This window comes from Hemitrygon akajei, chromosome 3 (genome assembly GCF_048418815.1).
Source record: "Hemitrygon akajei chromosome 3, sHemAka1.3, whole genome shotgun sequence".
In the NCBI taxonomy this organism is placed as follows: Eukaryota; Metazoa; Chordata; class Chondrichthyes; order Myliobatiformes; family Dasyatidae; genus Hemitrygon; species Hemitrygon akajei.
Window position 1 is genome coordinate 123,927,734 of NC_133126.1, and position 22,066 is coordinate 123,949,799.

The 22,066-nt window shown below is 42.1% G+C and overlaps 1 protein-coding gene and 2 non-coding genes across 4 annotated transcripts in view; all 3 read right to left on the bottom strand.

Moving 5' to 3' along the window:
• Positions 1-22,066, bottom strand: part of atg16l1 (ATG16 autophagy related 16-like 1 (S. cerevisiae)) — a 43,089-nt gene that overhangs the window by 12,195 nt on the left and 8,828 nt on the right. For both annotated transcript variants that reach the window (XM_073040770.1, XM_073040769.1), the window contains exons 5-12: positions 21,428-21,679; positions 18,172-18,237; positions 17,414-17,500; positions 10,439-10,489; positions 9,200-9,302; positions 7,602-7,707; positions 6,070-6,140; positions 5,001-5,072 (exon numbers count right to left, since the gene is read on the bottom strand). In XM_073040770.1, the coding sequence (XP_072896871.1) occupies positions 5,001-5,072; positions 6,070-6,140; positions 7,602-7,707; positions 9,200-9,302; positions 10,439-10,489; positions 17,414-17,500; positions 18,172-18,237; positions 21,428-21,679 (808 nt within the window). The remainder of the gene's footprint in view (positions 1-5,000; positions 5,073-6,069; positions 6,141-7,601; positions 7,708-9,199; positions 9,303-10,438; positions 10,490-17,413; positions 17,501-18,171; positions 18,238-21,427; positions 21,680-22,066) is intronic.
• Positions 4,373-4,637, bottom strand: LOC140725835 (small Cajal body-specific RNA 6). The gene has a single exon (XR_012098485.1).
• LOC140725836 (small Cajal body-specific RNA 6) lies at positions 6,771-7,042 on the bottom strand. Its single transcript, XR_012098486.1, has one exon.

Sequence of the window (22,066 nt, forward strand, 5' to 3'; positions counted from 1 at the left end):
AGGATATTGCCTGACTTATGCCATACGCGAGTCACTACTACACATCCAAAGTCTCAGGTAAAATAGTATCCTGTATCATTTTCTCAGCAAGATCGGTGTCAAGTCAAAATTATGGGATATATCACAATTACTAATACTAGTGATCTTGAGTGGAATAATTGTAGATTGATCAAAAAATAAATGACGTTGTCCAGAATATCATGAATTCACTGTCAAAGGCAGAAGCTCCAGTTTACTCACAGATTCTGGACAGGACTCACCATGGAGTCCAGAGGCAGAATCCAGTCATGCTGAGATTCCCCAGCATTGTACTGGCACAGATTTGCTGGAGGATCTGATCCGGGGCCCCGATGATTTCACTGGGAATTTTAGACCTATGGATTGGAAAGTGAAGGTAAAATCATGTTGCTTCTTTTTAAATTAATGATTTCAAGTGTTTTTGCTGCTTAGGTATTAGATACAAATTTATTTCAATTAGAGTCTGCAAGTGTCTGCCTCTGGATTTCAAAGACAATTAAAAAGTACTCAAAGCTTTTGGCTGGCTATCAAATCTTCCAGGGTAATTTGAGGGCTGCAGCCTCCTCACTGTGATGTCAGTGGTATGCCAACATCCAAACCACACTACTGGAGCTTAGGATACAGAGAGTCAGCAAAATAGGTTATGCATCAGACCAAGGTAGAATAAATCAGCATACAAGAGGGAGATTGAAAATCTGGCTGAGTACTGCTGCTACAAGAATCTTTCAATGTCATAAAAACAAACAAAAATAAAAAATTGATTAACTACAGGACCAGCTGGGAAAATGGGCTGAAAAATGGCAGATGGAGCTTAATGCGAACAAGTGTGAGGTGTTGCACTTTGGAAGGACAAACCAAGGTAGAACATACAAGGTAAATGGTAGGGCACAGAAGAGTGCAGTAGAACAGAGGGATCTGGGAATACAGATACAGAATTCCCTAAAAGTGGCGTCACAGGTAGATAGGGTTGTAAAGACAGCTTTTGGTACATTGGCCTCTATAAATCAAAGTACTGGGTATACGAGTTGGAACGTTATAGTGAGGTTATATAGGATATTGGTGAGCCCGAATTTGGAGTATTGTGTGCAGTTTTGGTCACCTAGTTACAGGAAGGATATTAATAAGGTTGAAAGATTGCAGGGAAGGTTTACAGGGATGTTGCCGGGACTTGAGAAACTGAGTTACAGAGAAAGGTTGAATAGGTTAGGACTTTATTCCCTGGAGCATAGAAGAATGAGGGGAAATTTGATAGAGGTATATAAAATTATGATAGGTACAGACAGAGTGAATGCAAGCAGGCTTTTTCCACTGAGGCTAGGGGAGAAAAAAACCAGAGGTCATGGGTTAAGGGTGAAGGGGAAAAAGTTTAAAGGGAACATGGGGGGGGGGCTTCTTCACGCAGAGTGGTGGGAGTGTGGAATGAGCCGCCAAATTAAGTGGTGAATGCGGGCTCACTTTTGACATTTAAGAAAAACTTGGACAGGTACATGGATGAGAGGTGTATGGAAGGATATGGTCCAGGTGCAGGTCAGTGGGACTAGGCAGAAAATGGTTTGGCACAGCCAAGAGGGGCCAAAAGGCCTGTTTCTGTGCTGTAATGTTCTATGGTTCTATGAGGAAACTGTAGGTCTATAAGGCAATGCTCATCAGGGGATCAGAGTCAGCATCTTTAAATTCCTCAGCGTGATCATTTCAGAGGATCTGCCCTGGATTGAGCACGCAGGTGCGATTACAAAGGCGGCACAACAGCACCTCTACTTCCGTAGCAGTTTGTAAAGATTCCACATGACATCTAAAACTTGGACAAGCTTCTACAGACACATGGGGGAGAGTATGCTGACTGGCTACATCACAGCCTGGTATGGGAACACCTACGCCCTTGAATGGAAAATCCTACAAATAGTAATGATGTGGCCCAGTAAAGTCTTCACCACCACTGAGCACATTTACAAGGAGCACTGTTGCAGGAAGCCTACCATCCAGGCCGTGCTCTCTTGTCATCATCAGGAAGGTGCTAAAAGGAGCCAAAAGGAGCCTTAGAACGCACACCACCAGTTCAGGAACAATTATCTCCTCTCAATCATCAGGCTTGAACCAGAGGGAACAACTTCATCTCCCCAACAATGAACTGTTCCCACAACCTATGGATGCATCTTCAAGGACTCTACAACTCCTGTTGTTATTGTTTTTGTATTTGTAGTTGTGTTGCCTTTTGTACATTGGTATTTGTCTTATTGTGTGTGGTTTTCCATTGATTCTATTGCATTTCTTTGTATTTACTGTGAATGCCCACAAGAAAATTAATCTCAGGGTTGTATATGGTGACACATATGTACTTTGATAATAAATTTATTTTGTTACTTTACTTTGAACCTAATTCTACACACTTTATATTTCCTGCTATGTCAAGAGATCAGTCCCAAACTATGGAGGTTCACTTTGTCTTCCAGAAGCCAACCCCAATTGCAGTATCCGTACAGTCATGCTAGTTACACATTCAAGCCCATGAGTTTCTCCATTTGTTGGCTTGATGGAAACAGAAACGCTCAATTGTCTTTAAAAGGGAATTGACGGGGTTCTTGTGAGAAAATAATTTGCTGGAGTTACCGGTTTTGGAGGGCATATTGATGTAGCTTTAGTTATTGTTCCCAGTGAATTCAGATTTTGTGGAGGCAACATTAAAAAAGTATTTTTCCAGTGCCTTAAGGTGCCTGTTATGAATAATTTCTGAACCACATAAGATGGCAGGAATCACGGCTGCCCTGGGAAATCACAGTTTTTATTTTACTTGTTCTGAGGTTCTTAAAATCACATAAACTTTTCCTGAGATCAATCAAAGTTAGCACATGGAAGATGGTGGCGCAATATGCCAACAATGCCCGCTTTCACTCGGTGCTAGTTCTAAAGATACCGAATGGTCTTTGCTTTCCAGAGTTCCATTCTCTTCTACGGACTCAAAGGGCCAAATGATCGCTGTTTGTTCTAACAATTCAATTATTCTACAAAGCACATTAACTTCATTGAATATGGCATTCTTGTCTATCTCCAGTTCCATCCCTGCCAAAGTAGTAGAGCAAAAATCCTCCAGGAATGCAAGGACATTCCTTCTCACCAGGAAATAGATAGATAGATAGATACTTTATTCATCCCCGTGGGGAAATTCAACATTTTTTCCAATGTCCCATACACTTGTTGTAGCAAAACTAATTACATACAATACTTAACTCAGTAAAAAATATGATATGCATCTAAATCACTATCTCAAAAAGCATTAATAATAGCTTTTAAAAAGTTCTTAAGTCCTGGCGGTAGAATTGTAAAGCCTAATGGCATTGGGGAGTATTGACCTCTTCATCCTGTCTGAGGAGCATTGCATCGATAGTAACCTGTCGCTGAAACTGCTTCTCTGCCCACTCCCACTCAGTAACATCTCAGTAAACCTCACAAGCCCTTTTTACGCTCCTCCCATTCTGCTACTCCACTGAGGCATCACCATATCCCACTGTGTCTAGACATTGGAGGCAGCACCCCTCTAAGATCCCAGTCATTAACCCTATCTGTGCCAATTATAATACTAGCTCTTTCGCTCACTTTTGTAGTGCACTTCAATCTGTTTTAAACTTAGATACAATCATGCACTGCCTCCTCTGCACACACCAATCCCTGCATCCATTTCTCACGCCAGCCACTGTGTAGTAACATTCACACTGTGTGAACACATGCAGTTAAACAGCCCACGTGCTCCAAACCCAACTGCTCATCACTGCTGCTGAACAATAGAAACTCCTTATACTGTACTTCCACCAAGTCTCACATCCATCTGCAAAACTGCTCTTACTTCCATGTCCTCAGACTTCCAATGAGTAAGCACTACTTTTAATCACAGGGTGGTACATGGTGACATATACCGACTTTAATAATGAAAATACTTTGAACTGCCAGCCCAGTTTTAAAGTAAACAGTCATAACCAGTTTCACTTAGCTGTAAAAACAGTAGATAAACAAAATTGATAACAAACAGAAATAAAAAGCCTACAGATATCATATTACAACTTGGCTTCCAGTAGCTTAAAAAGAACAGCAGCCATATTATACGGGAGAGAAAAGAATAAAGTCAGTGATTGACAGTGAGGAACTGGAATGATTCTGTCAAGCCCCAGATACTGTTCATAGTGAGATAAAAGATGCACTGTCTTATAGTAGGGTGCTTGGCCTACAGTTGGTTTGTGCAGAGCTGGACTCAAAGTAGGAGGGGAAATGTGTTACACCAAGTTCACATTGCATAAAATATGCAGATGAAAAACAGGCTTATTATAGATGCATGACTTCCTTTTAATGCAAGGTTCTGATCCGAGGTCTCAGTTTAGAGTTTGCAGTCAGGCAGCAGAGACAAATCCCACAACACCAAACACTCCTGAGTGATCAATTATGTGAAATGCTCACTGCAGATGTGCACCAAGTTTCTCGATGTGCTCTGAAACAGCAGCATCAATTACTGTCAGGAACCCCTTGATCAACACAGCAAGCCTAGAGCTGGATAGAAAATGGAGGGTTTCCTGGGAGTGAGGCTGGGGAATAAAGCTCTGTGCAATCAGACCTTTTACCTGTCATCATTGACCTCTGCCTGGTTGGCCAAGCATAGCAAAATCTACACAAATCTTTGATCAGGGCGTGTTTAAATGATGTAATCAGTTTTGGACTTCAGGAAGACTGTCAAGCCGTGGAGGAAGGATACAAATGGAGAGGTTAACTCAAGGTTTAAGATTATAGTTTTGTGATTATTCACTGGGAAAACTATTCAGACTCTAAACTTTAGAGCCTGCTTGGCACTATCCTCTCCTTCAGAGGCCCAGGTAGTTTTATCCTTTGAGAATTATTTCAAATTCAGTTCTCATCAGGTTCCACAACACAAAGGATGCACAGGAAGCCAAATGGATGTAGTTCACAACAGGCTGAAAAGGGTTTCAATGAATTCTACTTACCCTTAACCGAGAATCATCCACTGTCCATATTCTGCTGGCAAAGTCATTGGAGGCTGCAAGCAGATATGCCCCCTGAAAGAAATGTTACTTGATTTAGGATTGTTTAAACAGGCTGAGCTACCAGGCAAAAACAGATTCACAAGAATGTTGCCTAGACTTAAGGAGGAAATAGACAGGCTGGAGCTAACTTCCCCTGAGGCAAAAGAGCTGAAGGGCAACCTTAGAGGTTTATAAAACCGTGAGGAGCACAGATCAGGTAGAATCTCCCATGGTAGGGAATCTAAAACTAGAGCTTTATGGTGAAAAAGGGGAAAGATATGTGAACTTGAAGGACAAGTTTCTCCACACAAATGGTGATGGGTATAAGGAATGAGCTACCAGAAAAGGTGGCAGAGGCAGAGATAATTACAGAGTTTAAAAGATATTGTACATGTACATGGACAGGAAAGATTTAGAGGGCTACAGATCAAATGCAGACATTTGATGGGTTTAGATAGGCACCTTGGTCAGCAGGGACAAGCTGAACCAAAAGGCCCTTTTCTAAGCTGTACAAGTCTATGAATTTATGCAATTTGATCAGCAGAGCTCATGCTGAATAATGTTCTGGTATAAAACACTGCTTGCTTAACAGGCAGAGTTAATTCAACCGGGATAGCAAAAACGTTTCCAGGGCCCTGTGCAAAATGGGAGATGGAGATTTCCTAAGTCAGCTACACATGGATTAAATGCAGAGCAACACCAACTCTAAATGTCCCATTAAATGCCCACTATACTGCTTCATTAAATACACACTTATTCTTCACCTGAAGTATCCAGATGAATTTAACATGGACAATTGGCAAGTACAGAATCAGGCTCATTCATAGTGCCACCAGTGGAAAACAGGTCTGGACATAATTCCTTGGGCTCAAAATTGAGGACTGTATATTCAGCTTATGCTTTGGAGAGTTGCCAAAATCCTCGAAAAATCCAATTCCAGAAGTAAGAGGGAAGACATCTTTTGGTGGAAAAAACAATCTGTCACACTTTTAGCAGACATTGAGACACAAAATAGACGACTGTCACTTACTGTGCTGTCAAATTCCAGACTGGTAATTCCAGCATTACTACCAGTGAGGGTGCTCTTCAGTTCACATCTTCCTACAGGGAGCAAACAGCACATCAATACCCAGCAGGGTCAAGTCCTGTCATGAAGCTTTGCTCCTAGGCTGACAGATTTCAGTTCTGGGAATGCAATCATTCAGGTACTCAGCTCAATATCAGACACCTGCAGGCCAGAACCTTCCGAGTTCTGTGGAGTTGCTGCAGAAAGCAAATATTATTACTTCAACTGGCTCAGAAGCCTAGAGTTTGGAAGTGAAACATCAAACTCTTGTTTCAGCCCAAATTATTGGCAGAAGACAGCATCAAGCTCAGCGGCATCTCACTCATCACTTGTTCTGACAAATGAATGACCGCTCAAGCAGAGCATCTGAGGGGGAAAGGCAAACACCAGTGAGAATCAACAAATTTAAAATAAAAGAGAACTTGAATAAAAGTAAAATTCAGCTGTGCCAGGCAAAGGGTCCCACGGCTCTTGCCATGTGAGCTTCCTAGCAATCTTCTAAACCACTGACATTGGGATCAAGTACAAAAATACCAGGGTGGATTGAAGTGCTTTATACTGGTAGGTCATGCACATGCTGGGCAAGAAGCTATCAAACCAGATTAATGTCATTGATATTCTCAATTACATAAATTTTAACATATGCTTCTTTTCTTTTGAGCAGAGGTCTCAGCTTGAAAACTTGCAGTCATATGCACCAGAGGTAAATGCCCATGATACCCAAAACTACTGGTTCTGTGAGATGCCCTTTATAAAGACACTCCAAATTCCTCAGCAGAAGTGTCAACTAAATCAGTGGCATAAGTTTCTGTCAGGAACTCCACAACCACCACAGCACACCTTGAGCAGGATGGACAATGAAGGATCTCCTGGGAGTGAGTAGACACATGGGCATTCAATAAAGTGCCGTCAGACCTTTTACTTATCATCACTGACCTCATTATTTTACATAGCACACTTGCCCACGTAATCTTGCCAAACACTCAGTAGAATGATTAACAGAAAGATCTGTGCTTACAGTAATGTGTGGGGCAGATGTGCAAGCACAATGCATGACTAGGCTAAGTGGTCACATATGCAAGTTCAGTGAGGACAGCTTCGGGCCCAGATGTGTTTGACCCTTCCTGCCCAGGAACCCAATGCTGTTATAAGATAGCCAACAGGCTGTCAAACTAGGCTTTCCATCACACTCAGTGCGAGGAGGGCACCTGATAGGAACGAACCCCACTGAACTCATTACTAGAGAGAAAGATCTAGAAAACACAGCTGGGGTCTCAAGACTTTATTCATGCACATAAATAATATCATTACACTAGATGTGCTCACTACTATTGAATGACAGGGCATCTTCGAGTGCCCATGCCATTAAAAGAGCAAAGTGGGCCTAGGCAACAGAATCTGTTAATCCAGTTTATATTCACTTAGATTGGAATTTCCTGATAAACATACCTTCCAGCCAGCTTGCTGGCTAATTCAAAGTTTCTTTTTCCACTTACCCGAGGAGACCTCCCATAGCTTAACCTTCCTGTCTGTTCCACCAGTCACCACCACCCGGGAGCCTGGACTAAACCGGACGGCATTGACCTCTCCATCATGAGCGTCCTAATAAATAAAATGCAGGAAAAAAACACTGAATTTCCACGATCATTCTGGTCAATGCACCCTTACCACTTATCCATCATCGACATCAATGTCTAATTTATCTGTTGGCAACTCCAACCAAGATACAAGGCATGAGCACGTATGCAAGCACAGACGGCAACACCGAAAGCCTCAAGACTGACCTTCAGTGCTTCACTGCTTGTCTGTGAAAGCAAGGCGCTTTCCAGAGCTTTCACACTATCAGGAACTGCATAGAAAAAGTAATCTGGAATTAAATTGTAGGATTGTGATGAAGGGCACACATAATTTGTAGCAGTAGGCTGATCCTCACAGGCTGATCAATATTAAAAAGAACTCCTGGATGGAGCAGTAGAATTACGTAGAAGTTAGATTAAAAAGGTTAAACAAACTGACTAAATTGATAACGTCAAATATATCTTTTTATAAACTTAAGTAATAATTAACAAGTAAACCAGACCACCATTTCAACATGCTTACTATTTAAACATACTGACTTACAAAAATTGCAACAGGGGTTGAATAAGAAACCTACGTTTGTAGATTAGGGGGCCTGATCTTTTTATTGTCAATGCTCCACAGGCCTGATTCAGTCCTGACCTTGGCTGTTGTGTAGACTTTAGATGTTCTTTATGTAACTGTGCTGATTTACCTGGGTACTGGTAGGTTACCTAATGACTGTAACTTATCCCTTAGTGGCAACGGAGTCAAAGAGGAATTAATGCACATGCGAAAGCAAGTTGAAGAGCTTTTGGTAAGTGAGAAATGGGACTGATGAGATTGCAGTGCTGAAATCCAGCATGGAACTAATGGACTGAATGGACTCCTCCTGCATCAATACAGGTAATATCAGAGACTCAAAGTCAAATTCCTCCTGGAAGAGAAAATCATATTTTCTCCCAACTTAAAAAAAAAGGTATACAATAAAGTACGTTATGCAACCTATTCTACACCATTAAATAAACATGTTTCAGTATTTACTGAAGGTCAAACATCTTGCAATTAATGGGAACTGCATTAAGATTCTGTTTACTTAAATCATGTTCTAGGCCACATTTATACCAATTCAGGAATATATCGTTAACTTCTGCAGTTTCACAATTTAAAAGAAATGATAAAATTATTAGTCTGTTGACAAACCACACAATACAAAATTAGAATTATTCAGGCGCACTATGCTGGTCATTGTTTTCTTGTACAGTCTTCTACCAATGAATTTACAACTAGCGTGTCAATTTGATTTTTTTTAAAAAAAGAAAACAACCAGCGCAAACTGAAAACTCTGTCCACATTTCACTGAGACTCTGAAAACCTGCCTCTCATTTCTTTTGACAACAAGAACTTATAACAAGCTTTTTAGCAGAAATTATTTCAGCAGGTATTTATGATCCATGCAAGCCTTCTCCTATTTCAGCACATCCCACTGGCATATTTTATGACTTGCTCCCTCATATAAATTTGTTTGCATACTCACAAAAAAGTGGAGTGGCGTGGTAGGCAATCGCATCTGATTACAAGGTCCAGTACGGACATCGGAGGCATCAATCACAGTCCCATGCAGTGTGGGCGATCGTTTTCTATTGGCAGCAAACACAGAATATCTCAGTACTCAGCATCCTCAGAATCTGCAAGAAAGAAAATCACGTGCCAACACACACTTAGTGCAGTGTGTATTCATACAGGGGCTCTGGCATGGACAGGAAACAATGTGAAGAAACACTATGGTATGAATGTAAAAATCTTATGGTCAAATGAAGCATTGAGTTACAAGTGCCCATGAATAGCTTCTTGGAGAAAAGCATTCTAATAAATAAGTAGCCAGTCCCTTCCAAGCAAACCAATAGCACCTAGGGGGAACGAACTGGTCTCGGGCATTGGTTAGGGCAGAGGTAAGTTGAATTACGTTCTTGATTACTTCAAGAATCTTTGATGAAATTTTGCTGTTAAGTACAAATTCCTTAACCGCTCCCAAAGACATGACAGGGTTTCGTTCCTGTGAACTGTTTAACTTGAACAGTCTACAAGTTGGAAAAGCAGCTGCAAACCAAATTAGTACATGGCAGAAAATACACAACCCCCTCAGCAGCCAAGACATTTATACTGTTGGCCTCTCAAACGCTCAGTCGCAAGTATGGCTGTATTTAACTTGGGACAAACCTACAGCAGAGTTTGGTGGTGTATGTTATGGGGCATTAAAAACAAAATGGTACAGAAAGAACTGCTACTGGTAAAATTCAGAAAAAATTATAGTAAGGAATCAAATGCTTGACCTAGGACATGTTAGTAAACGTGCACATTTGGAGTGTGACCCAAGATACCTTCAAAGGACTGAAATTTAATTTAAAAATCACATGAAACCCTTTAGTCAAAGGTCCAGTCCCTGCATTGGCAACAAAATGTTTTCCCAATGGGATGTTCACAAACTTCATTCAAAGACTCTATGTTATTCAGTGTTGTGTATGCAATGTTCAAGCAGCTTAAACTGAGTTATTGTTATAGACGGAGAATAGGAGACAAGCCGCCCGAGTGGTCTTCACTAATTAATATCAACTGTGAGGGTAAATTCAGAAGGTGGGTAGAGGTTCCTTATTAGGCATGAAAAAGATTTGGCAGAGATACATTATCTCTAACAAGAAGCAGTTACCATGCTAAATCAAATCTGAAATACACTAAACATTTAGATAGAAACAGGGGAACTAAGCTCTTAACGTACCCAAAGATATTACCAATAGAGTCCAAGATTCCAGATGCCTGTGAAGTCCTTCTGTACAAACAAAAACATAAATAATTGTGCTGAGATGATGATGTCCACTCCCCTTAGCTTACAAATCCAGACACAGCAAAACTCTCCAGTAGCCCTTACCAAAGATACAAAAAAAAGTTTCCTAACCCTAACAAAATGACACCCTGCCCACCATCCAATCAACAAAACCCTAGACCTCCTTCCCATGATGAAAAAAAGAGTAGGGAATGGATAAAGACAAATAAGCATACAGTCCAATTGACCTGATCAAAGTTGTGCAGTCAAACACAACCAGCTGTGAATGGTAGTGGTAAACTACACAAGTACTGGTAACAGATGGCTCCAAAGCACTATTCTTACAGACAGTAGTGCTCATACTTAGCGATACCCCTGTTTAGCTGAAAGGACCAAGTGGATCCAGCTCAATTTCCCGACTCTCCAAAAGCTAGCCATCAGTAAATTCAATTCATATCAGTTTGTCAGGAAAGAGCTGAGTGCACTGGATGCAGCCAAGTTAACAAACTTCACAACCCTGCCGGTAATATTAAACCTGATTTTGATTCTGAGGCTATGAGAACAGACAACAGCCCAGTGGTGCTACCGAAGGATTGCCCTTCAAGGTCAAAATGGAGTTTATTGCCATATGCACAGGTGTAATGAAAAACACCATTGTAATACAAAATGATCAGTGTTGCTTTACCAAGGTAGTAATTAGGATCGTGTAGGTTGGTTCAAGAACCAAATGGCTGAAGGGAAAGGGTTTTTGAACTTGATGTGTGACTCCGTATCTCCTGCTCAACAATAGCAGCAAGTAGATCGCACAGCCCAGGATACAAGGAGTGGGTGACAACAATCCAGACAACATTAAAGCTTGGGTTAACATCTAACATAAGCTTAACAAATATCAGGTAATGAACAGCAAGGGAGAGTCAGTGCCATTCAATGGTTTGACCACCTCTGGGACCCACTGAAATGACAGCAAAATGTGCCATAGAAACAGAACTATTTATGGTGACACAGAAAAAGAACCATTTATGGTGAATATAGTGAATGAGATGATATACAATGGCAAGGGAGCCTTGGGTGGACTATGATAGGTGGAGGGGCAGGTAGTTTTGAGGAAGTGAAGAGGCTTCACAAGGACTTAGATTAGGAGAATGGACAAAGAAGTGAAAGATGGAATACATGTCAGCAAGTGTGTGGTATTGCACGTTATAGAAGAACTAAAAGTGTAGACTATTTTCTAAATGGAGAAAATTCAAAAATCTGAGGTGCAAAGGGACTTGTGCAGGATTCCCTAAAGGTTAACTGCAGGTTGAGTTTGAGGAAGGCGAATGCAATGTTAGCATTCATTTCAAGAGGACTAGAATATAAAAGCAAGGGTGTAATGCTGAAGCTTTATAAAGTACTAGTGAAGCCTCACCTAGAATATTGTGAACAGTTTTGAGCCCCTTATCTAAGAAAGTATGTGCTGACATTGGAGAGCTCAAAGGAGGTTCATAAAAATGATTCTGGGATTGAAAGGCTTGTCATCTGAAGAGCATTTGATGGCTCTAGGCCTGTACTCCCTGGAATTCAGAAGAGGGCTGACCTAATTAAAACCCATTGAATGTTGAAAAGCCTTGATAGTGTGGATGTGGAAAGGATGTTTCTTATTGTGCTGCCTTTATGGCAGTTATTTAGTTTATAATATTTTCGCTTAGTAATTTGTTAGCATTTTTTAGTTAAAGTTAGGATTGTTTAAGTAAATTCATTTGTCTGTAATATATCGCGGCTGCGATGACGTCACATCCGGGTTCGCCGCATCTTGTGGGAAAATACCGGTTTGGGATAAACGCAAGGGTGGGGGGGCGCCCACATGTGGCGCCACAGCGCTAGTTAAGTTTCTCTCTATGCACCAAAAACACAGTGAAAGCAACGCTGTAAGTCATTAGGTAATCGATATGTTGAGTTAAAATGTTAACGCCGATTCTGTTAAAAGTAATGACGGTCGATAAGGTTTATGTTTTCGTTAGTTAAAGAGTCGGGATAGTTTGTGTTGAAGTGTATTTAAAGCAGTCAACGGAGCAGGTAGATTCTGACTGTATGCTGCACTTTAATGTAATGTAGTTATTGTAGTTTTACCTTTGCAAGTATTCACGATGTAAATGTGATATTTAGAAGGAAACAAACACTGTACCAATCTTGCATTGTTTTATCAACAGTTTTCACCATACATTAATGTGAAGAGTGAACAGTAAATGGTTAATCTTACTGCGACCTTGTTTTCATTGACTCCGATTTAACTCGACGTTTAATTCGGGTCCGTTACACCCGAGCGAGAACGTTACAGTGAAAAAGCGGCATTATCAGGTGTTTAAAGTGCAGCAATGTCAACTCGGTCCAGCATCAAGTCGTTGCCAAAGTCGTCACCATCCTGCGACGGGCAGTAGGGCATCAAGTAAGGCCACCCAAGCAAGAGCTAAAGCAGAACTTGCCAATGTGCGAGCGTGCTTTGCCAAACAAGAATTAGAAGTAAAAATGAAAGCGGCTGGCAGAGAAGCCAAAAACCAGAAGGAAGAGGCTGCCAGAGAAGCCGAAAACGAGTTGGAAGAGGCTGCCAGAGAAGCCGAAAACCAGAGGAGAAAAGCCGAAATCAAGAGGAAAAAGGCTGCCAGAGAAGCCGAAAACGAGTTGGAAAGAAAAAGGGTAGAGGCAAAGTTAGAAGTGCTGAAGCTAGAACGAGAAGCAGCAGCTGCCAGGGTGGAAGCAGAGTTAAGAGAAGATGCTGAAGAATGGCATGATCGGGTTGACGGAAGATCTACTTCAGAAAAGATCAGATTGGAACGCACAAGCAACTATGTCCAATCTCAAATAGAATGGAAGACTCTTTCTTCCTCTCCTTACTTATTTGATAACGTCCCACTTCACGAGGAGGCTGAGGGGCCCGACTGCATCACATCCATCCGAGGAAGATAATTTACCCTCGCAACTCCGCGATGAATCCAGGAATGAAAGGGCTCATGACCAGTACTTCTTGACACCAAACTTACCAGATTTGGGGAGAAGAGAGGCAAGGGTCGAATTCAGGACATCAAATTTCACAACAAACGTACACCCTCAGTCGTGTACCTGCAGACATGTTCCCTCAGCCCGCATGCCACTTGCAGACGAACCCGTAGCAAGGAATTTCGCACGACGGGATCTCGTCACTTCAGGACTATACCAGTTCGATGATAAACCTGAAAATTACCGTGCATGGCACTCCACATTCACCAACGCTATCGACGGAGTCCAGCTCAGAGCAACCCAGGAGTTGGATCTTATGGCAAAATGGCTGGGAAAAGAATCATGTGAACAGGTGAGACGCATACATTCAGTGTACATCAACAAACCCTAGCATTGAAGAAAGCATGGGAGAGACTTCAGGAGGGCTATGGAGCCCCCGAAATTATTGAAGCGGCGCTATGCCAACGTTTGGAAAATTTTCCTAAGGTGTCAGCCAAGGACCACACCAAGCTAAGAGAATTCAGAGATTTACTCATGGAGATTAAAGGTGCCAAAGAAGATGGCCACTCAGCTGGTCTAGTATACCTAGACACTCCAACCGGGATTAGACAACTCGTGGACAAACTTCCATTTGGGCTGCAGGACAGGTGGTTGTCCGTTGCCTCGGAGTACAAGGAAGAACACGGGAGGTCGATTTCCTCCCTTCAAGTATTTCACTAGGTTTGTGTGCAAGGAGGCGAAGAAGCGAAATGATCCTAGCCTCATAGGTCCAGGAAGCAGTACAATTTACACCGAGCCAGATAAATCCTCTTCGAATGATTTCAACATTAATAAACCAGTCTCAGCGCTTAAGACTGAAGTCTGTACAACTAACAATGACCCTAGCAAGAATTGTCCATTGCATAACAAACCCCACCCCCTCAAAAGATGCAGAACGTTTAGGGAAAAACCCCTTGAAGAGAGGAAGGCCCTTCTCAAGGAGAAAAGAATATGTTTTAAATGCTGTTCCTCAACCTCTCACTGTGCTAGAGAGTGTACGAGTGCCGTGAAGTGCCCGGAATGTAGTAGCACTAATCACGACGGGGCCATGCATCCTGACCCGGTACCGCGACCCGACAACGCTCCTTCACCCCCACAACAGGACGGCGGGGAGGGAGAAGCTCACTCCAGGACAACTGTTGTCAGCTCGAGCTGTACAGAAGTTTGCGGTCAAGCTCAGGCAAGCCGTTCTTGTTCAAAGATCTGTCTCACTAAGGTGTACCCTAAGGGAGCCAAAGACAAGGCCATCAAAGCCTACACAATTCTGGATGATCAGAGCAATCGCTCGCTAGTCAGTCCAGAGTTCTTTAACTTGTTCAACATTGAGAGTGAGCAGTTCCCATACTACCTCAGAACTTGCTCAGGCAACATGGAAACTTACGGAAGGAAGGCTGAAGGCTTCCAGATCGAGTCGCTGGATGGTAAAGTCCTCATCTGTCTCCCTCCACTCTTAGAGCGCAATGAAATCTCGCACTGAGATCCCGACGCCAAGTGCGGTGCTACACCAGCCACATCTCCACCACATCGCCAAACACATCCCAGAACTGGATCCAGAAGCAGAAATACTCCTGCTATTAGGAAGAGATGTTCTCCGGGTACACAAGGTTAGGCAGCAGGTCAATGGACCACACGACGCCCCCTTTGCGCAACGCCTGGATCTGGGCTGGGTGGTGATAGGAGATGTGTGCCCTGGCAACATACACAAATCAACAGTTAACACACTCAAGACCAGTGTGCTAGAGAGTAGCCGCCATTCGATTCTTCAACCCCACACAAGTTCCATGTGTGTCCAGGAAGCACAACAAGGCTTTAACAAGCGCAAAGTAACTGACGAGACGCTGGGTCAGTCAGTCTTCGCTCAAACGGAGCATGATAATAAACTTGCTCCATCGGCTCAAGACGCCATCTTCTTAAAAACAGAGGACACCAAGGTCTTCAGAGACAAAGCAAATAGTGGTGTCGCCCCACTACCTTTCAGAGAACCACGCCAGTGCTTGCCAAACAACAAAGAGCAGGCAGTCAAGCGGTTCACATCCTTGCAAAAAACCCTGAAAAGGAAACCTAAGATGCAGCAACACACCCGATTGACCCACGAGGTACTGTGCACACTAATGGCAGAGGTCACAGCCATTATAAATGCACGACCACTCCTACCCGTGTCTTCTGTCCCGGAAAACCCCTTCATACTCTCGCCATCAATGCTCCTTACGCAGAAGGCAGGAGCTGCCCCTCCACCAGGGGACTTCTCTGATAAGGATCTGTACACAAAGCAATGGAGACAGGAATACCTACCTTTGTTGCAACACAGACAAAAGTGGACAGAACCCCGCAGGAACCTTCAAGTTGGAGATTTAGTCCTGCTCAGGGACAAGCAAATCGCCCGCAACTGCTGGCCAATGGCCAGAATCACTGCCACATTCCCTAGTCCGGATGGACATGTCAGGAAAGTCGAGTTGAAAACTACCGACCAAGGCGATGTGAAAATTTACCAAAGGCCAGTTACAGAAGTCATTCTACTTCTACCTAATGACTGATTTAGAGACTGAAGTTTGTATTATGTTCATTGTGACCTTACGAAGGTCAAGCGGGGAGTGTGCTGCCTTTATGGCAGTTATTTAGTTTATAATATTTTTGCTTAGTAATTTGTTAGCATTTTTTAGTTAAAGTTAGGATTGTTTAAGTAAATTCATTTGTCTGTAATATATCGCGGCTGCGATGACGTCACATCCGGGTTTGCCGCGTCTTGTGGGAAAATACTGGTTTGGGATAAACGCAAGGGTGGGGGGCGCTCACATGTGGCGCCACAGCGCTAGTTAAGTTTCTCCCTATGCACCAAAAACACAGTGAAAGCAACGCTGTAAGTCATTAGATAATCGATATGTTGAGTTAAAATGTTAACGCCGATTCTGTTAAAAGTAACGACGGTCGATAAGATTTATGTTTTCGTTAGTTAAAGAGTCGGGATAGTTTGTGTTGAAGTGTATTTAAAGCAGTCAACGGAGCAGGTAGATTCTGACTGTATGCTGCACTTTAATGTAATGTAGTTATTGTAGTTTTACCTTTGCAAGTATTCACGATGTAAATGTGATATTTAGAAGGAAACAAACACTGTACCAATCTTGTATTGTTTTATCAACAGTTTTCACCATACGTTAATGTGAAGAGTGAACAGTAAATGGTTAATCTTACTGCGACCTTGTTTTTGATTCTGGTTTATCTCGACGTTTAATTCAGGTCCGTTACACCCGAGCGAGAACGTTACTTATGGTGAGAGAGTCTAAGACTAGAGAACACAGTCTAAGAATAGAGGGGAGTCCTTTTAGAATGGAGATGAGGTGGAACTTCTTAGCCAGAGAATGGTGAATGTGTGGAATTCATTGCTACAAGTGGCTGTGAAAGCCAAGTCTTTAGGTATATTTAATCAGAGGTTAGTTCTTGATTTGTCAAGGCACGAAGGGATATGGGGAGAAGGCAAGAGATTGGAGCTGAAAGGGATAATGGATCGGCCATGATAAAATGGTGAAGCAGACTCGCTGGGCAAAAATAGCAGTATTGTTGATCCCATCTCTTGATTGGATAAAACAATAGGAAAAGATTTAAAGGCGTAATTATATAACTAGCAGAAGCTTGTTTGTTCTTCATATCACACAAGTACAACATGTGATATCAAAATAACATGATTTAAAAGTCTGGTATATCAGTCTATTTTCTCTCTGGAAAACATCCATGTGAACCATTAAAGGATTCTTAAGACAAAACAAGGAATATCACCAGCAATACAACTGTACTCTCAACTTTGTGGCCCTTCCCATCATTTACTACAAAGTACTGCATGGTTAACAAGTAGCCAAAATCTTCAACACATCCTGACCATTGTTGCCTCCTTTGTAGCTCTATAATCAGCTATCAGCCACTCACCTGGGAGTCCTGTGCTTTGCTCGCACTGGTGACGTTTCTTCTGCCGTGTCAGGCCCTTCTTCACCAAGCACTTCGATGTCATCATCACTGCAAGTAAGGAAATGTGAGGGGGAAAGTTTTAAAAATACAGAAAGTGGTAGGTGCCTGCAATGCAATGTCAGGGGTGGCTGTGGTGGAAGCAGACACAAAAATGACATTTAAGAGACTGTTAGATGAGCATGTTAACATGCAGGGAAGGAGGGATATGTATCATGTGCAGGCAAAAGAGATTAGTTTAATTTGGCACAGACTATGGGCCAAAAAAAGTCTGTTCCTGTTCTTTACTATTCTCAGTTCTGCTCAGCCTATGTTTGGTATCATTGAGAAGGAAGTGAAATATGAATGTCATATCTGCTCAGAATTACCCCAGGTTATCAATTAAATTGAACACTATGCACCTGAATGATTCTATCACTTTCTTCTCCATGATAGAAAGACTGACATTTGCACACTGAATATGTAAATCTCAACTACAACCAGAGGAAAGGCTATTAATTTTTCCCAAACATCACTGTTCTTATTTACCAAGTAGTTTCTAAAATAAAGATAAATAAATAGCAGACAGAATCTCACATAATTTGCCTCAGTTTCATACCTTTGACAGACTATGGTTACATGACAAAATCACTGGCACAAGCTGGAAGTGGGAAATGAAATCTGCTCACGCACTACAGGGAGTTCTCCAACAAAAGTAAGTCATGACAACAAGTGTAACTCACGGATCAATGTTCAATGGCTCTTTGGCAGCCTCAGCCAAATCCTTTTTCAGCTTTGCCTGGCGTCTCCTGAGAAGGGGAAAAGGTACAGATTGAAGGAAATAACGAATAAGTGACAAAGTTATCCATGCATGCAAGGACGAAATTCAGAGTAGAAAGCAGATTCAAAAACACTTGGAAGCCAGTCATCTGCCAGTGCAGCAAGTGTAACATTATACCTCAGAATAAAGTGTTTAAATTCAAGGGAGCTGTCACCTAATCTATCAGCTGCTTCCACACACATTCAAATAAAACACTTGGTCAAAACTAAATATGCCAAGGCTTTACTTGGCCAATCCTGCATGATTTTCCTGTGCTAAATGGTAGCTTTTTTATTACAACTCCATAGTACACCATCTAGCTCTGATGGATTAAAAAGACAATCACATGAATTTAGAGGTACAAATGGGTCATTTGTACAACCAATACAACCATTCAAAAGAATTTTGCATTGAACAGCTAGAATGCACCAGTGTGACTGGTGCAGCACCCAGCATGAAACCAGTTCAGCACATTATGTGCCTGAAGCAGGGTCAGATCACCTATTTTGAAGCCCCAAAGACCCACTGAAGTCATTGATTATAAAGTCTGGCATAAAGGCAGTTCTCAGGATCTGACAAATTAAAGGCTGGCACTTTTCTGCTTGGTTCCTTCAGAAGTGATCAATTTGTACTATCAATTTAAATTCTCAAAACCAAGCACTTTTTTTTTTAAAAAAGGACTTTCATCCTGTGGGCAATTTTTATTCTGAATACAGACTTTAAAAATAATACAGGACATACTGTGGTGCTTCGACATTCCTAACACATGAAGTGAAATTCACAACCCAAAAGCCACCAGTGAGATCCATGAGATATACCTACACAGCAATGCCAACTATCTAATGTGAAGAATATTCACTAAGTTGGGATTTGAAGACTCACTGACAAAGTTATAGGTGGTTAGACATCTGCACATTACTCAGTCTCAAACACCATTCATGCCAAATACAAACGAACGTCAGGAAAACTGCAATTAATTTCATTTGTGGGGCTAATGCTACAAGCTTCATTCCTCTTAACAAAAGAGACAGCCAATTGTATACTACTACACACCAGTAGGCAATCCTATCAAGCCATGGAAGATGCTGAATATCAATAGAAAAGGACAAACTATTGTCAAAGTCCAGTGGTAAATAGTTCCTGGGCTGAGCACGGTATCATCATGATGTGCCATTTCTTATGACATGGGCGATCATGGTCTTCACTATGATTGTTCTAGGAAATTTTTATCTTCAGAAGTAGTTTGCCATTGTCTTCTTCTAGGCAGTGTCTTTATAAGACGGGTGACCCCAGCCATTATCAGCACTTTGCAGAGTGCGTCTGAATGGCGTCAGTGGTCACACATGACCATTCATCACCTGCTCCAGGCTTCGTATGACCCTGATCTGGAGGGGGCTAAGCTGGTGCTGCACCTTGCCCAAGGGTGATCTGCAGGTTAGTGGAGGGACAAAACACCTTGCACCTCCTCTAGTAGAGGCATATCTCCATCCCACCAAATGGAGCAACATAACAAGTTATAAAAAAGATATATTTGGCATGTTTGGTTATTCATGAGTGGCAGCTGAAAAAATAAAAGCTGTGGGATTCGCTAATGAAAGAGAACTATTATCTAATGTAATCAAGTTTATGTCATCTTTAATTAATCCCGAGCAAGTCAATGATCAGTGGAAAATAGGCCCTCAGGGCCAACTGGTCCATACTAGCCAAGACAGACATTTAAACTAATCTCATATCCTTCAAAACCTTCACAGCTCCTCGCTCTCATTGCGGAAAAAAAGATAGGAAGGTCAAAAAACGTACCACCAGGCTCAAGGACAGCTTCTATTCCACTGTTATAAGACTACTGAACAACTAGATGAACTCTTGACTTCATAATCTACCAGGTTATGCTCTTGCAGCTTACTGTATCCCTGCAATTCCTCTGTAACTGTAACACTTCCTTATTGTTTTCCCTAGTACTATCTCAATGCACTGTGCTGAAAAGACCTGTATGGATGGCATGCAAATCAGTTTGTCATAGGTACTGAGGTACAGCGATAATGATAATAATAAAAAACCCAAACCATGTACCTGCCCATGTTTCTTTTAACCTAGTCTTTTCATAGGTTTTATACTTTATTCTAATAACAATGAACACTACAGCACATTACAGGCCATTCAGCCCACAAGGTAACATCTTATTAGAACATAGAGGTTGGCAGATGGCATTCACTCCAGAAAAGTGTGAAATGATTCACTTTGGAAGGTGGAACTTGAAGGCAGAGTACAGGGTTGATGTCAGGATTCTCAGCAGTGTGGAGGAACAGACGGATCTTGGGGCTCACGTCACGAATCCCTCAAAGTTGCCAAGCATGTTGATAGGATGGTCAAAGGCAAAAGGAGTGTTGGCCTTCACTCAGCTGGGGAAATGTGTTCAACAGCCATGAGGTCATGTTGCATAAAACAATGGTTACACCACACTTGGAATAGTGTGTTCGGTTCTGTTCGCCTTATTATAGGAAGGATGTGGAAGCTTTAGTGAGGGTGCCAAGAAGATTTACCAGGATGCTGCCTGGATTAGAGATCGTGTTTTATGAACACAGGTTGAACCAGCCTAGGGCTTTTCCCCTTGGAGCGAGGGAGGATGAGACGTGACTTGATAGAGATGTACAAGATGATCAGGGGCATAGAGACATTTTCCCAGCATGGAAATGACTAATACAAGGGGGTATAATTTTAAGGTGACTGGAGGAAATGACAGGGGTACAACACAGAGACAGGTTGTGCCTGGAATACACTGCCTGGGATGGTGGTAGACTAGGGACATTTAAGGGACACTTTGATAGGCACATGGGTGATTAAAAAATGGAGGGTTATGTGGAAAGTAAAGATTAGATTGATCTTAGAATAGGTAAAAAGATTTTGCACAACACTGTGGGCCGAAGGGCCTGTACATTTCTATGTTCTCCATTCTGTAAACCCTTAAAAAAAAGTCTAGAATTAACTAACAACCATACTTAAGTAAAGAACTGAATACTGTACACAGTACTTCAGAACATATTTTGAATTAGCACTCATTAAAGAAATGCAGGTTGTCAACACAAGGATAAGCAAGAAATACCATCTAGTTTGCACTGCTGCCTTGGCACTATCAGTAGGGTGACTCTAGAGAAGTGGTTAACTTTAAATCTAAGTTGTACCATGTATCCTTTTCATTTTCTGCATTTAAGCGATTAGCCTCTTGAGCCTTCTCAGCCATCCAGCGGGTGATTAGCTCCCGGTTTTCATCGGATGTTTTCCGCAGCTTCTCCTCGAGGGCTGTGAAGGTGATCTGGAGGGCATCGTATTCATCCTTCAGCGTCTGATTGGCTTGCTCCAGCTCTTGGAGTTTGTTTCGCAGCTCCTGGCAATCGTTACTCAGCTGCTGTATGTGCTTCTCGTACTCAGCCATCCTTAAACAAGAACAAGTAGGTTGGGCAGAATTATAGCTTACAGCATGACAGCAAACCAGGTTTGAAGGGCAGTAGATGAGAGGGAAACATTCCATTCTACCTTTACACTACCATAGTCACTCTATACATTTCAAAAGTTGCTGCCTGGCCTACAGGATTCCTCCAGCATTTTGTGTGCATTGCTCAAATGTTATATCCATTTCCCGCCCCTGTCCACACACCTCTTCTGGATGATAACAGACGTGTGGAGAGAGGAAGTCTCTGGTCAGCCTAGTCTTTTGTCTCCTCTAAGGCATCACTGAACAAGCAGCCAATTCACTATCTCAGCTTGGACAAGTCAGAAGCCATGGTGATCTTTGTTATTTCCATACGAACTGATATGAACAC